The sequence below is a fragment of the Zingiber officinale genome, chromosome 4B, assembly GCF_018446385.1.
Source record: "Zingiber officinale cultivar Zhangliang chromosome 4B, Zo_v1.1, whole genome shotgun sequence".
NCBI classification, from domain to species: Eukaryota; Viridiplantae; Streptophyta; class Magnoliopsida; order Zingiberales; family Zingiberaceae; genus Zingiber; species Zingiber officinale.
This window is the reverse complement of record NC_055993.1, coordinates 56267657-56286450: the sequence shown is the minus strand read 5'-3', so window position 1 is coordinate 56286450 and position 18794 is coordinate 56267657. Positions and strand designations below refer to the sequence as shown.

Genomic DNA, 18794 nt, shown 5'->3' with positions numbered 1-18794 from the left:
TTTTTAAAACACTTCTCAAGTTTTTGAAAAACTTTAAAAATAATTTTGATATCACTTTTAAAAAAAAAAATTGTAACGCCAATATTTTTAGAAACTTTAAGTTTTGTAAAAATAATTTCTTAAGTTAAAAAAAAATATTTGAGTAATTTTGGTTAAATAATTTTGTTAAAGTAAAGCTGATGCTTCCAATAAAAACTTTGATAAACAAATAATTTTAAAAGACTTTAAGTTTTTTTAAAAAAAATTCTACGTTAAAAAAAATGCAAAAAAAATTGTTTGAGTAACTTTGACAACTATTTAAAGCATGATTTAATTATATTTAAATGTTTTTATCAGTTAGTTAATTAAACATTTTATTTCATTAATTGGTTTCCAAGCTGGACGAGGTACTAGACCTTCTTGGTTATTGGAGCAACAATCACTTTCTAGAGAAAGTCTCTTAAGGAAATCAAAGATTTAATTTTCTCGTTGAAAGTCTTAAGCCTAATTAAAGTTCAATTTATATAAGATTCGTGAACCTAATAGAAGTTCCTTCCAACTGGATTAATTAAAAATTTCTTTGGGACATATTTTCTGGATAGTTTTTTGATTTGGCCCTTATAAAATCTAACTTGCCAGCTTAGTCTATTAGAATTTTCGGTTTTAACATTTAAGCATGCAAGATTTGTCAAGTCTTCTACTAGTACTTTCAATTTTTAATTTATCACAATCTTCTACTAGACAAGATTTATCTAAAATCAATTTCAATTCATTGTTTTCTTTTTCTAGCATGCAACAGGTTTTTGATAGCAATTTAACAAATTTGAACATCTGATCAGGTGGAAGAGATCGTACCCGACTTACCTGGTCGATCCCGTTATTCGTAGCTCCCTCTAAATTGCTGCTTTCTTTCGAAGACTCTTCCCCTTCATCGATGCTCATCTGGGATGAGCTTTCTATGTCCTCAGGAAAGAATTCAGCTATAAAGGTTGTCTCGGTAATTTTTTCGGTCTCGAATTCTTTTGACGACGACTTGGTGTCCATTGAGGAGTTGGTTTCGACTTCAATTGGTTTTTCGTAGAGCTTTAAGAATTTTTCGCAAAGTTCTTTCGCACTTTGGTAGTTGCCGATTTTGTCGAGATACTCCACCGGTAGTACACTTGTTAAATGATATTCAACCTTACTGTTTGACGTGAAGTCATCGCGCTGCTTTTTGGTCCAGAGGTGTTTTTTAATTTTTTCTCCGTTTGTGTTCTTTGGTGCTTCATAACCATATTTTATTTTTATTAAAATATTAAAATATGTTTTAAGAAATACCTCCATTCGTCGCTTCTAAAACGTAAACTCCCCCTCGAACATTGGTGGTAGATGTTAGCTCCAGCAATCTCGTTACTTCAGTTGGCGATTAGTTCTTCTGAGGCGTCCTCACTCTAATACCACTTGTTAGGATCCTTAGCGGCCAGGTATAGGGTGGTGAATAGTCCCTGCATAAAAACAAACAAAAGTACCTTCCTCGGCTTATAACTTAAACAAACACTTGCATAAGAATAAATAAAATATAAACTAAAAAGACGAGGCTCACAGATTTATTTGATTACAATCGGGAATGTTGTTAATCCAAGGTAGTTGAATCGCACTAAGAATCTTCTTCAGGAGGAGAAGCCTCTTACAGCAATGAACGCACAGCAAAAGAAAGCTAAACAAAACAGAAAGCGTCTTCAAGTATTGTTGCACTATTTCTTGTTGTTTTAAAACTTTGGGAGTAAGGCTGCTTATATAGCCTTGCTCGGGGCGCTCGGAGGAGCTCCAGGCGCCCGGAAGGGCTCCGGGCGCTCGGACTGCGTCTTTTGCTCGACTTCTTGTCTACCTAAGTTCTTACACACTTAGACACAGGATCTAACCTAACTTGTTTGATTACATAAAAACAAACTTGGGTACCAACAATCTCCTTCTTTTTGATGTGAGCAACCCAAGTTAAGTTAGAGTTAACCAACATAATGTAAAAACAAAGAATTTGTAATTTAAGTGTAAAAATTAAAAAACTTTTAAAAATTTTAACTTTTAAAAAGTTTTAAACTACCTTCCCCTAGACTTAATCTTCCCTTCTCCCCCTTTGATCACATAATGAGTATAAAAAAAAAGGGTAACTTGTCAAAAAATAAGAAAGTTTTTTTGGTTCTAAGAGAGACTTTGATTTTCCAATATTTTTTAAAACACTTCTCAAGTTTTTGAAAAATTTTAAAAATAATTTTGATATCACTTTTAAAAAAAATTTGCAACATCAATATTTTTAGAAACTTTAAGTTTTGTAAAAATAATTTCTTAAGTTAAAAAAAATTATTTAGTCATTTTGGTTAAATAATTTTGGAAAAGTAAAGCTGTTGCTTCCAATAAAAACTTTGATAGACAAATAATTTTAAAAGACTTTAAGTTTTTTTTTAAAAAAAAATTCTAAGTTAAAAAAAATGCAAAAAAAGTTGTTTGAGTAACTTTGACAACTATTTAAAGCATGATTTAATCATATTTAAATGCTTTTGTCAGTTAGTCAATTAAACATTTTTTTTCATTAATTAGCTTCCAGCTGTGGCGAGGCACTAGGCCTTCTTGGTTATTGGAGCAACAACCACTTTCCAGACAAAGCATCTTAAGGAAATCAAACATGTAATTTTCTCGTTGAAAACCCTAAGCCTAATTAAAGTTCAATTTATACAAGATTTGTGAACCCAATACAAGTTTCTTTCAACTGGATTAATTAAAAATTTCTTTGGGACATATTTTCGGGATAGTTTTCTAATTATGCCCTTATGAAATCTAAGATGTCAGCTTAGTCTTATAATTTTGGGTTTTAACATTTAAACATGCATGATTTGTCAAATCTTCTACGTATACTTTCAATTTATCATTTTCTATTTTTAATTTATCATAATCTTCTACTAGACAAGATTTATCTAAAATCAATTTCAATTCATTGTTTTCTTTTTTCTAGCATGCAACAGGTTTTTGATAGCAATTTAACAAATTTGAACATCTGATCAGGTGGAAGAGATCGTACCTGACTTACCTGGTTGATCCCGTTATCCGTAGCTCTCTTGAACTGCTGCTTTCTTTCGAAGTCTGTCCCTCTTTATCGATGCTCATCTGGGATGAGCTTTCTGTGTCCTCAAGAAAGAATTCGACTATAAGGGTTGTCTCAGTAATTTCCTCGGTCTTGAATTCTTCTGACGACGACTTGGTGTCTATCGAGGAGTTGGTTTCAACTTCAATTGGTTCTTTGTAGAGTTCAAGAACTTTTCGCAAAGTTCTTTCGCACTTTGGTATTTGTCGATTTTGTCGAGATCCTCCACCGGTAGTATGCTTATTAAATGATATTCAGTCTTACCGTTTGACGTGAAGTCATCACGCTGCTTTTTGGTCCAGAGGTGTTTTTCAATTTCTTCTCTATTTGTGTTCTTTGGTGCTTCATAACCATATTTCATTATTAATAAAATATTAAAAAGTACCTTCCTCGGCTTATAACTTAAACAAACGCTTGCATAAGAATAAATAAAAGATAAAATAAAAAATCGAGGCTCACAGATTTACTTGGTAACAACCGGGAAGGTTGTTAATCCAAGACAGTTGAATCACACTAAGAATTTTCTTCAGGCGGAGAAGTCTCTTACAACAATGAACACACAAAAAAAGAAAGCTAAACAAAACAGAAAGCGTTTACAAGTGTTGTTGCACTATTTCTTGTTGTTTTAAAGCTTTGAGAGCAAGACTGCTTATATAGCCTTACTCGGGGTGTCTGGAAGGGTTTCAGACACCTGGAGTGGGATAGAATTCTATCCTTGATGCGTTGGTCAAAGTTCATGTTGATCTTGATAAAATTTGGGTTCCGGCCGCCCGGAAGGACTCTGGGCGCCGCAAAGGGGAAAGTCAACATTTTGTTGACTCTCTCCGGGCCTCCAGCTTTGGCTTCGCTTGCTTCGGTCCAGGTCTTCGGTTCAGGTCTTTCGCTCCGGCTCCACTTGCTTGGGTGATTTCGACCATCCGGAATATGGCTTATTAGAATCCAACTTCCGGCCTTCTCCTCGAGCAAGCTTTCGCTCCGGCTTCTCGTCCTCCAGCGTACTTTTCCGCAGCCTTTCGTCCCTCGGGCGCACTGAGCCCGTTGGCTCTCTCCCGTGCTGACTTTCTCACTAGTTGCGTCTTTTGCTCCTCGAGCAATCTTCCGCTCCTGACTTTTTGTCCCTCGGAAACACCGCACGCTTCCTTCTAGTCCGTCGGTGTACTCTTCCGCAGCACCTCGTCCCTCAGACGCACCGAGCCCGTCGGCTCTCTCCCGCGTCTTTTGCTCTACTTTCTGTGCTCTTAAGTTCCTGCACACTTATACACAAGGTTAAACACAACACGACCTAATCTAACTTGCTTGATCATATCAAAACAACCTTGGGGTACCAACACTAAGGATCCTTTTTTTAACTTATATGCAATGCTTTGTAATAAAGTAAATTATTTTGTTTTATTAATTTAATAAAAGTAGCACAATTCTTTAGAGCACAATACCGAAACTTTATAATAAAAGTAATGGTTTCATTATTTTATTAATTTAATATGAGTAATATGTATCTCCTTTAGAGCGTAGAGTTGAAACTCTATAATAAGAGTAATGCATTCATTATTTTGTTAATTTATTATGAGTAATCGCGTAGCTTCTTTAAAGTGTGGTACAATTCATATATTTGATATAAGTAGCTACGCTTTAGTATTAAATTGGAGCAAAATGTGATAATGCTCATCTGTATCGTCAGCTCTCGGTTGGATATAGACAGTTAAATCAGGGGGCATTTTGCCCTAACACAGCGGCCCTTTGCATTGGGAGGTCAGACACCTAATGAGGTATTTTGCACCCACTGAGAATTGACCCCAAGACCTGTTGGAGCAACTACCCATGTAGTTACCAACTGTGCTAGCCCAAAGCATTAAAGATTTCATGTGTGCAAGCTATCTCATGTTAATCAACATTTCGATAAAAGTGTTATTAGAATCATCTACAATGGATAAACAACTATTTTATATAAAAGGACAAGCAATATAGGAGAAACTTTCATGCAACTAAAGATAAGTTCATAAATAATTTTTTTCTAAAATAAAATTACAATTAATCTCATAGCATCTATTTCATCAATTTAAATTATACTCGAAACAAATTTGAGAAAAAAGCACGAACACTCACCTCTATTGAAAAATCTATTTCGACACTTGCATGGCCACATGAGACAACCTCATTCCTATTCCACCCTAGAGAATATACATCAAATTAATATTTGCTATAACCTTAGAATATCAAAATAAAACCATGGTAAAGAAGATTACCTTATGCATAATCATTGAGATCAAGAATAGGGAAGGTAAGAAACGTGATCAAATTTCATTCAATCACCACAAAATGATTCTAGCACAAGGACGAACCAACTAATAGATCACACATGGGGTAGTCACTTCTCGACAGAACTAATCACAATCACAAATGAAATACCAAAAAACTCACCTTGGAAAAATGTTACAAATTGGGGAAATCATAGATGCAACACGCTGCCCTAAAATATCAAGAGAATGATTAATAGTCATTCAGCTGTGAAAATTTTCAAAAATCAAAAAGTAACATAAGAATTCTCCTACCAATCTAAAGGGAATCATTGCCCTAGAACAGATCATAAGAGATCACACGCCATGGGAAGAAGAAACCACAAGGTCATGCCGAGAATTTCACCAAAATTTGACATTGACTCACTGCTGCCCCAATCTTTACAGAGAGTAGGATGGGACAACTTGATTGTTGTTTAAAGAGGTAAAGATTTTTCGAAACTCTGGGGATGTTGATTGCAGGTAGTGGAGCTGTGTCAAGTGAAAGAAGAATGAAACAATCTGATGTTGGCAAAGTTGGTTCCAATCAACAACAAAGTGGTGTCTTTTCCAGAAGGTGGTAGCTGAGGGCACAAGAGACCTCTGATTACTCATCTCAATGAAATGTTTAGGCAGATAAGAGTGACAGTGGCTTCTCTGTTGGTTGCAATTGGTGGTGGTGGCAATTGGTCTCTTGATTACTTGGAACTTGGAAGATGGTGCTCCAGGGTGGTAATTCTTGAGAGAAGAAATTGGGAGAGTTGGGGAGAAGTTTGGTGGTGCTCGCACAAGAAGACAAAGGAGGGTGGCCGGCATCGCTCATATAATTGGAAAGATTAGAAAAAAAAATTGAGTCGGGAGAGAGGCAGTGGTCAACACAAACCAAGTAGTGTTTCTAGGGTTACTATCTTAACCTCCAAGCAATTAAACCAGACCAACCAATCCAAATTTTTTTTCTGGTTCAGCTAGAATTTTTTTGCTTTTGGATATAGCAGGTTGCTTGTCAGGCTTTCTTGAAATCTCCAGCTTATGTGTTGCTTCCTGTGTTTCTTAATGTTTTTGTATTTTGTAGTACATATTGCTTAATCATCTGAACATGGATATGCCCCTCATTGTTCTAAAATTTCTTTAGGCTTGGTGTAGTTTACATTTGTTGACAACGTTATGTAGCATTTCAGGCAATCAAGAACTCTCCATACTGTCTAGAACCACTGGTGTTACGAATTCTACCTCCGATTAGATCTGTGCTGGAAAAGGTAAAGCTTAGTAAGATTATGATTCTTGTGGTATTTTCTTTTTTCGATGTGATGACACATTCCGAGTCATTTGGTCTTACAATTATTCATATGCATCAGCCTCTGTTACAGCCTACTGGTTTAGTTGCTGGCTCTCTGGACCTTCTGATCATGCTATTGAAAGTAAAGTTTTCTGCATGCTTATCTACTTATTCTTGATGTGAACAATTTGAAATATTCTTTCTCTTCATTTTACTTATTCTTGATGCGAGCAATTTGAAATATTCTTTCTCTTCATTGACATGTTTACATCCATTAAGTGCTATTCTATGTTATAGAATTCTCCTGTAGACGTGGTAAAAGCAATCTTTGATGCTTGCTTCAACCTTGTAATTGAAATTGTCCTTCAAAGTGATGATCATGCAGAACTGCAGGTATAGTTATTTGTTTATCTATAGTGTTAGTGCAGGCATTTATTTTTGTTTTTATTTTACATATTTTGCACTCACTCCAGTAATTAAAATTCAGAATGCAACAGAATGTTTGGCTTCCTTCATCTCTGGAGGCAAACAAGATTTGTTAGTATGGGCTGGTGACTCAGGTCTTGTAATGAAAGGTTTACTAGATGCTGCTTCTAGGTAATGTTGGTCTAAGAATTTATGTTTTTTTAAACTGAGAATCATCCTAAATGTTATGTTCAGTTTCTTTTAGTTTTTATTCTGACAAGAATTTTCATTTATCTGTCTGTAAATTGACCTTCGATTTTATCAAGATTGTGATTGTATGTCATAATGGTTCACATATGAGTTATGAGTAGCCTTTGTAGTTCATAAATGAGGTTACTTTGATTATATGCATTATCGACTTAAAATATGAAGTTCAATTAATTCAAAAGGTGCAAATCATTTACTAATGACCAAAGTTATCAGATTGAGGTTCACATCATCAATTTTTGGTGATTTTTTTCATTGGGAATTGTGTCAAACTACGAATTGTATGGTTCAAATAAAAAATTATAAGATATGTTACAAAGATTTACTTTATTCAGAATTAGTTTTGATATCCAATATAGTAAAATAATACAATATTCTATTCAATAACCAAATAGTATAGATGTATTAAGTTGATGACGACTTATAACCAAGATCATGATTTAAAATTTCATTTTGGGCTGGGTGAAATAATAGGTGAAATTTATCGTTTTGTTTGTTGTCACTGGCACCGTGGGGTTGTGGAGGCTGTCGTGATCCCACGGAGTGGAGGCCCCCGCAGAGACCGTTGTGATCCTGAGGCGAACTCTCGGGGGCTGCGTCGGGGATGCTCGTTGGCACAACTGTAATGCAGAGAAAAGAAAACTTAAAGTTTTATTAATAGCTTAATCAAAGTCTAATAAAACTATCACATTAATTTAATATATATATTACTTATTTTAATTCCGAAAATATATAATAAAATATATATTTATTTATTTACTTATCATACGGAAGCAGTGTGATCTCATATATATATATTTTTAAATTATTTAATTATTTATATTATTTATTTTTTAAATATTTAGATTAAATCTTTTATTTTTAAATAATCTATTTTATATTTAAAAAAAATACCGAAATCATATATGGGCATGATACAGTACCAAATTCGTATCATTTTGGTCATAAATCGAAACTCCAATACGGCTCGAGATTTTAAACTATGACCAAGATATATACATTCATGTAATTAAAAGAAATGACTAAATGAACAGTAAGAAATTTCTTTGTCAAATGCTTTTAATATAGAAAAATTATTATGGTCCAACGGAAGACAACTTTGACATGACATGGCTTGTAAAGCACCTTTGTTTTCATGTTTATTGCCATTTAGTTTAGTAAGGTGAAAACTTTTTGCTCTTGTTTTCAGGCATCAATGTACCTGGACTTTCTTCCAACTTAGTGTCAACTTGATAAGATTTTCTTGGCGATCAATTTTGACTTTGAGATCTTCTTTTTTTACCCCTTTCAACATAATATCCTTTCTTTGTTCTTTATAAATAATTATTTAATTTTTAATATATTGGGTTTAATTAAAATTCTGGATGGCGGTTGTCGACTTTGGTAAGACTGCATGATTTTACACATCTATTTAAAGTATCATATGATACAAATCATGAATTGTATGATTTTTTTAGTTTATTTATTTTTTAACTATGATCGTAATGAACTTGTGTGGGTATTTCTTGACTTTGTTTATAAATTCAGTTGTACCCCCTTCATTAAGCAATCTGACTATATGGTAGCAGTATCAAATGGAATACTAACCTGTATCATTGAACATATTTAATAATAGCTAAGCAATAAATCAGAGTGCTACAAAGTTATGGCATGTGATACCTAAACCTGGTTTGACCACACAAAAACTAGCTTTTAGTACTCATTAGTGAACCACTTGGATCCCACATAGTGGAATAAGACTTGGTAGTTGTTGTAGTAGATCACTTGGTGTTTTCTCTTCCATATCGATGAGAAAATTTTGTTTTTTTGGTTTAAGACTTCAAATTCAGGTTGTTGCTGATCATGTAACTTTTAGTGCAATTTTAAGAATTGAACCATAATAACATAGAAGGAAAAACATGAAGTAGTTACTTTATATAGAAGTTAAGAGATTCATTTGTTTGTTTGGTATCAATTATGGTCCTTGGTCAGACTAGTACTATACTCTGCTTAGTCTACTACCAAAATTAGATAAAATATAAGCATCTTTCTTGCTAATCAATATAGTTGTGCTCGCTTACATGAAAGTTGAATCACAACCAAGTTGATCCTCATTGTCAAAAGTTAAATCACCCTATTATTCCCATTCTAAAAGATGTTATACAAGGAAATGACACTTTGTTCGAAAACGCAAGCGGCCCCTCGTCTGGCAGCTAGCGTTCCAGATTTTTCATCTCACCGGAGGAAAATGCCCAGTGTGCCGTAGTTGGGATTTGAACTGTGGGTGCTTGGGAAACTGCGTTAGCACCTTGCCGTTGCACCATGGCCTGGGGCCCCATCGTGTCACCATTGATACTTAAGCTAGTTGCTTCCATTGCAGATTGCATGCAGATTAGAATATTTTGGTCATAATGGTTGCATATCCATAACTATCGGAGTTCATGTCCTCTATATACATAGAGAAATTAGAGAAAGAATGTTGTTCAAGTGGTTTTGTGTTTTCTACACATTATACATTAGAATAATTTCATTCATTATGGATAGGAGTGCTCTATGGAAAATGTGAACAAGTTCTCCATTGAGGATGACAAGGAGCAACTAGCGGTTTGAGTGAGTAGATTTGAAATGAAGGTGTTGTATATTCATTAACTTAATGCACTCGAGCCTTTTAGTGATTGGGATTGATCATGCATTTTAATATTTGGGCAAATAGTTTAAGTTATGATTTCTTTTGTATCTAATGTGTGTATTTGAGCCATGTAAGATTTGGAGAAATACATATAGAGATGACATGGTGCGACCAAGGTTAGTGGATACCTGATAGCTCGAGGTCCGTGGAGATTAGAGGATGGTGTGAGACATTAGAGAGACCATAGGACAAGAGAATTGGAGTGTTACTATGCCTAGGAGGCTAGTTACGTAGGAAGGTTGTGAAGGATGACACATGGAGTGAGTTTAGGGTTCAAGATCATTGAGTTGAGTGTACCCAAGGGGAGAAGGTAGAGCTCACATAAGCAAACTCAAGCTTAAAATTGGTCGTATTGGCTTCCATCGGCTAGTAATGGATCCAATTGAATGGTAGTCAACATCGATAGATCCTGATGACTTGAGGTTCATAAAGATCAAAGAAGAATGGCATGATACATCTAAGAGACTACAAGATAGGAGAATTGGAGTGCTAGTGTGCCTAGGAGGCAAACTATGTAGGCAAAGTGTGAAGGATACATGTGTAGTGAGCCGAAGGCTCAAGTGCATCCATGGGATACGAAGCGACAGGAGACAACATTGTAGAGGTGTAGCTGCATAGGTCTTTGTGAGTTGAGTGTACTCGAGGGGATAGGGTAGAACTCAACATAAACAAACTTAACCTTCGAATTGGTTGTCTTGGATCTAGTTGATTGGTGGTTGAGGAACCCAATTCCCTAATGTCTATGTAGAGTTATGGGGATTGTGGTTGTATCCAATTGAATAATAGTGGACATCAATCGATTGGTGATGGCTGAGCCAATTTGCTAGTCGACTCAGGTTGTTCATAGTCCAACCAATTAGGGAGTTGACTGATGATCTCACTCGATTGATGTAAGAATTTAGGCGACTCATGCTACAACAGAAAAGCTAGAGAGAGTTATTGATGGAAAAAGTTGTGCAATAACGACTGAATCAATAATGACTACAGTGCACCAATTGATTGATGGTGCAAACTAGTTGATTGATAGGCACTAGCACAATAGAACGATAAATTCTAGTAGCTAAGTTTGGAGGGCTATAAAAAGGGTGAAGAAGTCTCATTTAGAGCCAATGCTTATTGAGATATTCTTATGATCATTTAATCTCATTGTAATTTTTCTCTTCTTTCTTTTGTAAAGCCTCCTTGTATTCATTGAAAGCATGTAAGAGGTTTTCCATCTCTGGATCTTGACCGAGGAGGAATACATAGCATTTCGGAAGCGACCCACTGAAGGATCATAGGCCATGGATTAAAGTTTTGGGGACTGCCAAACTACATAAACAAATGTATTAACTTAGTAATTTCATGTTCGTTGCGAATTTGTTGTTGTAAACTAACCATGCAAGAAGAAAAGGTATTCACCCCCTCTACCTTTTGGCATCTAAACTTCACGGTCCCAAAAAGTGTTATCACTTAATAAAGTTTTAGGTATACTATAAGGGAATGCACACAAATCATACGTTGTCAATATACCTTTTTTTTTTTTTTTTTGCTTCGTTAGCTTATCTTGGCATCAGATTGTTGGTAGGAAGATATGTTCTAATTATTCTCCAATCCATAGTTGTCAAATTCGGAAATTCAGTATTGGGGACTGGATTGGGGACTTTATTGGATAGTCAAGGATCTAAGTTTTGATTGCATTCTATTAGTAGGATCAATTAAATCAAAATCAATAGGAAAAATAAAAAGTGAAAGAGATAATAATACAATAATTTCATATTTGAGATTATATCATGCCCCAAAATCTTAAAAAGAATAATGTCTATTATATGTCACTGCATTTGCAATTATTAATTATGTAATATATGAATAGTGTCATCTATTATTTAAATTCATAAATAATAAAAATAAGTGATAACTAATACTAAAATAATATTTTTATTTTGGATTACTAATAAAACTAGATTGTTATTTTTTTTTTAAAAAAATCCCTTATTATATTCAAGTTAGTTAAGAGCGTGATAAAGGCTCTTTCCTTCCCTTATGAGTTTTCTGTATGTGTGTGTGTGTGAGATAGAGAGAAGTGCATTAAACATGACTAGTTTGTTTTCATCACTAGGGATATGGTCCAATGGTAAGCAAATCTCTGTGTCTCATGTCATGTAGTGGAGACTGTACCACTACGTAGAATCCAATGCATATGGTCCCATTACATTTTATTGGAGAACATTGATCTCTACCAGTCTACCAAGCCCATCAAAGAAGTGTTGACGCAGCTATTAATTGTTATTTAAAGTTTGCAACAAGATGGTAGGAAAATACTTTACTAGATGTGCATGGGGATTTTGAAGATACTTTCTAATGTTGTCATTTATTCTCGGCATAGTTATTTAAAGCACGAGACGCCTAAAAGTGCATAAGTGTAGTGGGGCCTGAGGCGCAATGCACAAGGTGAGGCGCAAGCCTTACTAAAGTAAGGTGTTCCGGATATAAATTTTTACAATTCAAACATATATAGGGAATTTTTACTAAAATATTTCACTAACAAAACTATAATAGATAAAATATTGAACAATAATGTAAATATATACGTTATACACATAATTCAAATTAAAAAAAAAACTTATTTCTAAATCATCAAAATCTTCATCAACTTTCTCAATCATATCATTATCATCATCATCATCATCGGATATTTCAGATTTTTATAGCTGAATCTTCATCGGTTTCGTAAGACCAAGCGCCTTAAGTGCGTTCGGTGCCTCGCACAAGGCGCACGCTTAAGGCAACGAGATGCAAGAGGCTCGCTTGGCTCCGCCTTGCGCCTAGGCGTAGCGAGGCTAGTGCTTTTAATAACTAGGATTCTAGGTTTCTAGCATTTTATTTTACCTTTGTGATTATTGGTTTGCTTATTCTTTGGGACATCATTACAGTTTCATATAAGGGTTACCTTTCTGTTAATTAAAGTTAGTTCTCCCTTTTATTGCACAATGTCTTAAATATGAGTATCAGAATGAGTTCTGGCTTTGTTCCAAATGGTTGATGTTGGTGCAGGCTTGTATTGAATCAAGGTACATGTCAATTGTGTCAAGAATTACTGCTGTAATGTGGAACAGAATTGAGACTGACAGTACCTATTTCTGCCACTGCCGCCTAATTTTGGTTCACCATATTCCGGATAAAGGAGGAGGGGTTGTGTTAGGTTGCCAACAAACATTCAACTATGACAAATGTTCAATGAATGGATCCATTAAACTTGCTCACCAGCTGATCTTCATCCACAATTTCCCTTTGAGAGAGCATCTTCACACGGTCACCAATAATGTGAAATGGGACGTACCACCTTTCTTGATCATGTTCCTTGCTAGGTTTAGAATGGTTTGGCCAATATGAAATGAGCTTTTATACCATATGTATCCTTGTCATTATGATGTTAATCAGATTCCTTATACCCATTCTTCTGTTATGTCTTTCTGTTGGCTTAAACATAACACTAAATTTTAAATTTCTTAAGTCATCCAGTGTAGTTTACATCTTATTCTGATCTATTAAGACATGTTGCCTTATGAGCATGTGCATGTTCATGGATTTGTAGAAATGCTTCGCAGGCTCCTTGATCCAGATATGGAAAGTTCGGGATCACTTTTTGTGGCTAGCTACATTTTGCAACTTATCCTACACTTGCCATCACAGATGTCTTTGCACATCCATGAGCTTGTTGCTTCTGTTGTTCGTCGAATGCAATCATGTGAAGTATTTGGGCTGAGAAGTTCTTTGATTCTTATTCTTGCTAGACTGGTAATACATTTTACTGGAACACTTTTATATATCTTCTTTATGATTTCCAGTTTTTTTTTCTTTTTGTATATTGATTGATTATTTGCTTGCATTTTGACAATCATACTAAAACTTACAGATAGTTGTTACTAATATGCATCTTCTGTTACCAGCAAACTCTTTGCATGAAAACTATGCCTTTTGCCAGAGTTATGTAAATGTAAAAGAGTAGTTGCTACTTGCAAAATTTGGCTTGATTTGATGAGAATATGGCATCTTTTGTTTTTTATTGTTCGCTGGGTACAATTTATGTAGTAGCTATTTTTCCACTTCTTGATTTGAATGATTTTGGGAATTAGCTAAAACATAGTGACAATAACAAACCAAATCATTTAGATGACTTTTAATTTTGCTTAAACTTCTGTTTCTTATTTATTTATCCCTTGTGCATTTAACTCAAATTAATCAACATGTATAGTTACAAACTCTATTTGTGTGAACATGGTTATACCTTCTTAATTTATTTTTTCTCATTTAAATTGGTACTACACCTAGTCCCTTTAGACTTATTTTATACAATAAACTCAAATCCTTGAAAATCTAGGGACTCTATAGGAGCAATTGGCAGGGCGTACCTATGTAACAGTAAGATGTTGGGTTGAAATGATTGCAATGGAGTCTATATAATGTTGATTGTTTTGAGCCAATCCTTGATCCATTTATATCTAAGAGTTTAATTAGGCGATTGGTTAATTCATGCTTTGATATTCAAAAAGATCTCATGCTTCATGGGACCTTCCTAGATCTATATTGCATTCGTAATAATCCAATCCACTCAGCATCAATATCTTGGCAGACCTAATCCATAATCCAACAGACCTTAACTATGTTGAACAAGTTGGTATTGGCTAACAATATCAGTTGGGAACTTTTGGGATCCAAATCCTGCTACCATGTAGTCCTCTGTTTATTACGATACTGGTCCTGTGATCCTAAGTTTATTATTTGTTGTTTCAATGAATATGATGTTCTCTCTTTTACTGTTTTTAGGTACATAGCAGTACCCCAGATGTCAATCAGTTTATCAATCTAATGCTTTCTACTCCTGCTAAAGGTTTTGAGAATGCACTGGTTTATGTGATGCCAGAATGGACTAAACTGCAGGGTAGGTATTATGTCTAAACTCAGTTTTCTGCTTACACATTTGCAGGAAACTTACTGAAGTAGTATGAACTAGATGAAATATAAGAAACCAAGGTTTAAAATTTCAATCTTGACTGCTTGGACTTCCACTGCCAATACCAGTTGGATTTTCATTTTGCCAAGTCCTTGTTGGTCTTTCCATATGCCAACTACCTATTGGAATTTTTGTCTACCAACTACTTACTGCACTTTCCAATTGCTAATTACCTATTGGACTTTCCATATGACATGTTGGACTTCCCATGTGTCAATTCTTTTGGTGGACTTTCCACTTGGTAAATGTCTAATTGACCTCGATTCTTTTGGACTTTGTTTAATGTCAAGGACTCCGTCACTCTTGACCTATATAACATTTCGGCCTTACTTTGTCCAAACACATTGTTCAAATATCAAAACACAACAATCATCATCGCTTAGTCTAAGGGTACTAAGCCGGGATAGATTGCACCAACATTATGGATTCTTCATTTAAGAAGGGATAAGGCAATAGTCTATGTGGACCAATATTAGGTCAATGGATAACCATAAAAACTTTTCGACTATCAACTTACAGCTTTTTTGACTTGACAAGTCAAAATATTCATTTCATGTTGTAGGTGAAATTCAAGGAGCCTATCAAATTAAGGTAACTACATCTGCATTGGCTCTGTTACTCTCAACACGGCATGCAGAGTTATCTAAAATTAATGTCCAAGGAGATCTAGTCAAGGTTCAGGATTCTTCCTACAACTGTCTTTCTTTGAGTGATTAGGAAACTCATTCCCTTTGATCATGCAGTCTAATGCAGGCATAACTACACGATCGAAAGCTAAATTAGCTCCTGAGATGTGGACCATGATCCCACTCCCTGCAAAGGTATCTGCCACATTCTAAAATATTAACAGTTGGTTTTGCTTTAATCTGATTGCAATAAACTGTTAAAAATAGTTAGATTCTTAAGATGCCATTCTTTCATTGACCTGCAAAACGTATTTGGAATTTGAGTGCTTCAGCAATTTAATATTCACTTTCATGACATTTTTTTTAAGTCCTGAAAGAGTTATTTTTTTTTCCATGACTGCAGATCTTTGCGCTGTTATCTGATGCACTAATTGAAATTCAAGAACAAGGCTTGGACGATGAGGATGAGGTAACTAGGTGATTTCATTCTCTTCCACAAATCTGTTACAGTGGAATCTTCACTAAACAATTGGTTGCTTCAGGATAGTGAGTGGGACGAAGTTTCCAACGATGAAAATGGTGGTGTGCAAGATATACTTCATCCAATGGCAGTACCATCATCTGTTAATCCCTCAGTTGAACATCTTGATGCCTTGGCGAAGGCATTTGATGATGTCAGAATGAACAATTGCCATAACGACTACTTAGTATTTGCTATCATATCAATTCTGACATTGCCTTGTGTGTTTCTAAATTTGCAGGATGATGATAATGATGATGAATATGATAACGAACTTACTAAAGTTGATCCACTAAATGAGGTAGGCTATAAGTAAATTTTGTGACGTACAATATTGTTGTCCTCACAATATTCTTCATGTCTAGCAGATCAAACTAGCTGATTTTTTGACAAATTATTTTGTCAACATGTATAATACGGACCAATCACTTTTTGATTATCTTTTCCAGGTACATTTCTACATCATTTCAATAATTTTCATTTATAAAATTTATCTATAAATGCTCATGCTATTCTATTTCTTGTTTACTTCAGAGTCTGGCAGATGTACAGAAATCTGTAGTTGGAAATGTTATAAACAAGTAGCTTGAGTTGAGATTTATTCATTTGTTCTGGTTCATTAGTTGAGGAAGAGGTGCCAGCCAAAGTGTTTTAAGTGTGGCGGATGTGGTTGTAACACAGTTTTGAATGTGACTATAGAGAACTCAGTAATTGCTAGATATTTACCGTCTTATGACAGAAAATTCAGCGAAAGGCCAAACTGATAGTAGTCTTAACAGAAAGAAAATTCAGCAAAAGGTCAAACTGTTTGCACCTCATTCAAGAGAAAAGCTATCTTTCCGTTATGATTATTATCAATTTGCGGTCTTTCAAGATATACGCCTTCAATTTTCTCAAATTGATCTCGATATTTAGTTAGTTACAGCCCACGTCATCCATTGTCATCGTAAGTTAAGGCCAGCCTTGCAAGCAAGGAGTGCCCACCGTATTAAAATTGTTTTTTTTAATTAAGCTATCATGTTTTTAAAAATTTTAGACTAAATTAGTTTATTTGAATCAATAAATTAGATTTTGAATGTTGAATTAAATTGAATTGGGGATGCTTAGTTTAGTTGTATTGAAAGAAATTAGGGAGATTTCGAGTTCTCTTTCGCTCCCTCTCTGTTGTTATCCCTCCCTTGATTTACTCTTGCAATTGTTGCTCAGCAGCCGCTGCCAATGCTATTGGAACAAAGAGACGTCATCTTTGACCGTCTCCCCTCTTCTTTCTCTTTATTGCTTTCCTTTGCTCCTTACGCTTAAAGCCACCTAGCTAGTCTTGGTTTATTTGGCTCCGATGTTTCATATCATTGAAACACATACATGTTCCATGAATCAAATAGAATGATGAGGCAAGGGATTGATTATATCATATTTTTGTTATTAGATTATTCGCTTTATATTTATAAAGAGGGACCGGTGACTGTTTATTAGCAGTGGGAGTTAAAGTTCCTTAATTTGAATCTATCTTTATGATTTGGTGGGACTCATTTTGGAGGGGGAGTACATAATTTTATATTTTTATAAATTACGATTAGTATGTAGTGGAAATACACAAACAATAAGAGAACTAAGACAAACAAGCTCAGCTCACACAACTCTTTTATGCCATTTGGAACCTGCTCGACAGCCTATTATTTGAGGGTTATTTTTAATTAATGATCAAATTCAAAAACTGAAGAAAGTTATTGATCTAACATCAATAAACTACAACGATTAAATGACCTATGACCCACTATCGATAAGTTGAATTATGATTCATTTCTTTAGCTTAGATCTTTGTGTGCTCCGCTATTCTTAATTTTTACACTCTTTTTGCTCAATTTTCAAAATCTTGCAAGGAGTGTAAAAGTTTCTCTACTTTAGAAGGCTTTCAAGAAGGAAAAAAGATACTAGATTGTGAGAAGTGATTCACCGACATTATGGTCATTCTATTATCGTTGTGTTCTTATGAGATACAAGTTCAAAACTTTTGAAAAGTTTCAGGGAGAAGTATTAAAGTACTTAGATCAAATTGTGATGGTGAGAATAAGATTCTCTTTAAATGGATCCTTTAGGAACATCAGTATTACCAATAGTTCTCTAGTGACAATTGGACAATATAGTGCTTGTCCATAGCTCGGGTAGTGATTTAATTATAGGTTAGTCTTTTTAAAAAACAAATTCTTGCAAGCTATTATTTTAAACATTTTTAGCCAATCAAGTAATGTTTATTGATGTTTGGATCTTTGTTTATTGTGATATACCTCGGTATATTCGTCTAGGAGATCAACCGTGCCGGAAGTGAGCCGTCCTAGAGGTGAGACACATGGTCCTCACAAGAAGTGCGTGCCTCACTTGATCGAGCAAATCTCGAGAGGAGAAGGCTTGGTAACTTATCACGGGACTCCAACTGTGCACCACTTTAGGAACATAATTGATTGGGAACATTCCCATTAGAATTACATAGGACTTCAACCTTTTACTCATTTTGGGAACATCCTCGAAAAGGTTACATAGGATTTCAGCCTTGTACACACTTTAGAAACATCTCCAAAATGATCACACAAGATTTTGTCATGATGATTGTTGACATCCTAAATACTATTCATTCTCTTAGCCTTACTAAAGTGACTGCTTTCTTAGGGAGGTTC

At 34.9% G+C, this 18794-nt stretch overlaps 1 protein-coding gene across 5 annotated transcripts in view; it reads left to right on the top strand.

Moving 5' to 3' along the window:
• LOC121975077 (importin-9) overlaps window positions 1–16843 on the top strand; it is a 62403-nt gene extending 45560 nt beyond the window's left edge. For 2 of the 5 annotated variants that reach the window (XM_042526456.1, XM_042526455.1), the window contains exons 21-33: window positions 6546–6623; window positions 6723–6785; window positions 6941–7036; window positions 7131–7240; window positions 13571–13760; window positions 14790–14904; window positions 15539–15651; window positions 15720–15797; window positions 16006–16071; window positions 16145–16276; window positions 16364–16423; window positions 16491–16571; window positions 16657–16843. In XM_042526456.1, coding sequence (XP_042382390.1) covers window positions 6546–6623; window positions 6723–6785; window positions 6941–7036; window positions 7131–7240; window positions 13571–13760; window positions 14790–14904; window positions 15539–15651; window positions 15720–15797; window positions 16006–16071; window positions 16145–16276; window positions 16364–16423; window positions 16491–16571; window positions 16657–16707 — 1233 coding nt within the window. In that variant the 3' untranslated portion in view covers window positions 16708–16843. Of the gene's footprint in view, window positions 1–6545; window positions 6624–6722; window positions 6786–6940; window positions 7037–7130; window positions 7241–13570; window positions 13761–14789; window positions 14905–15538; window positions 15652–15719; window positions 15798–16005; window positions 16073–16144; window positions 16277–16363; window positions 16424–16487; window positions 16572–16656 lie in introns of those variants that run through there. The other 3 variants (XM_042526454.1, XM_042526453.1, XR_006110230.1) reach the window with 2 other exon arrangements.
• The last annotated feature ends 1951 nt before the right edge of the window (window positions 16844–18794 follow it).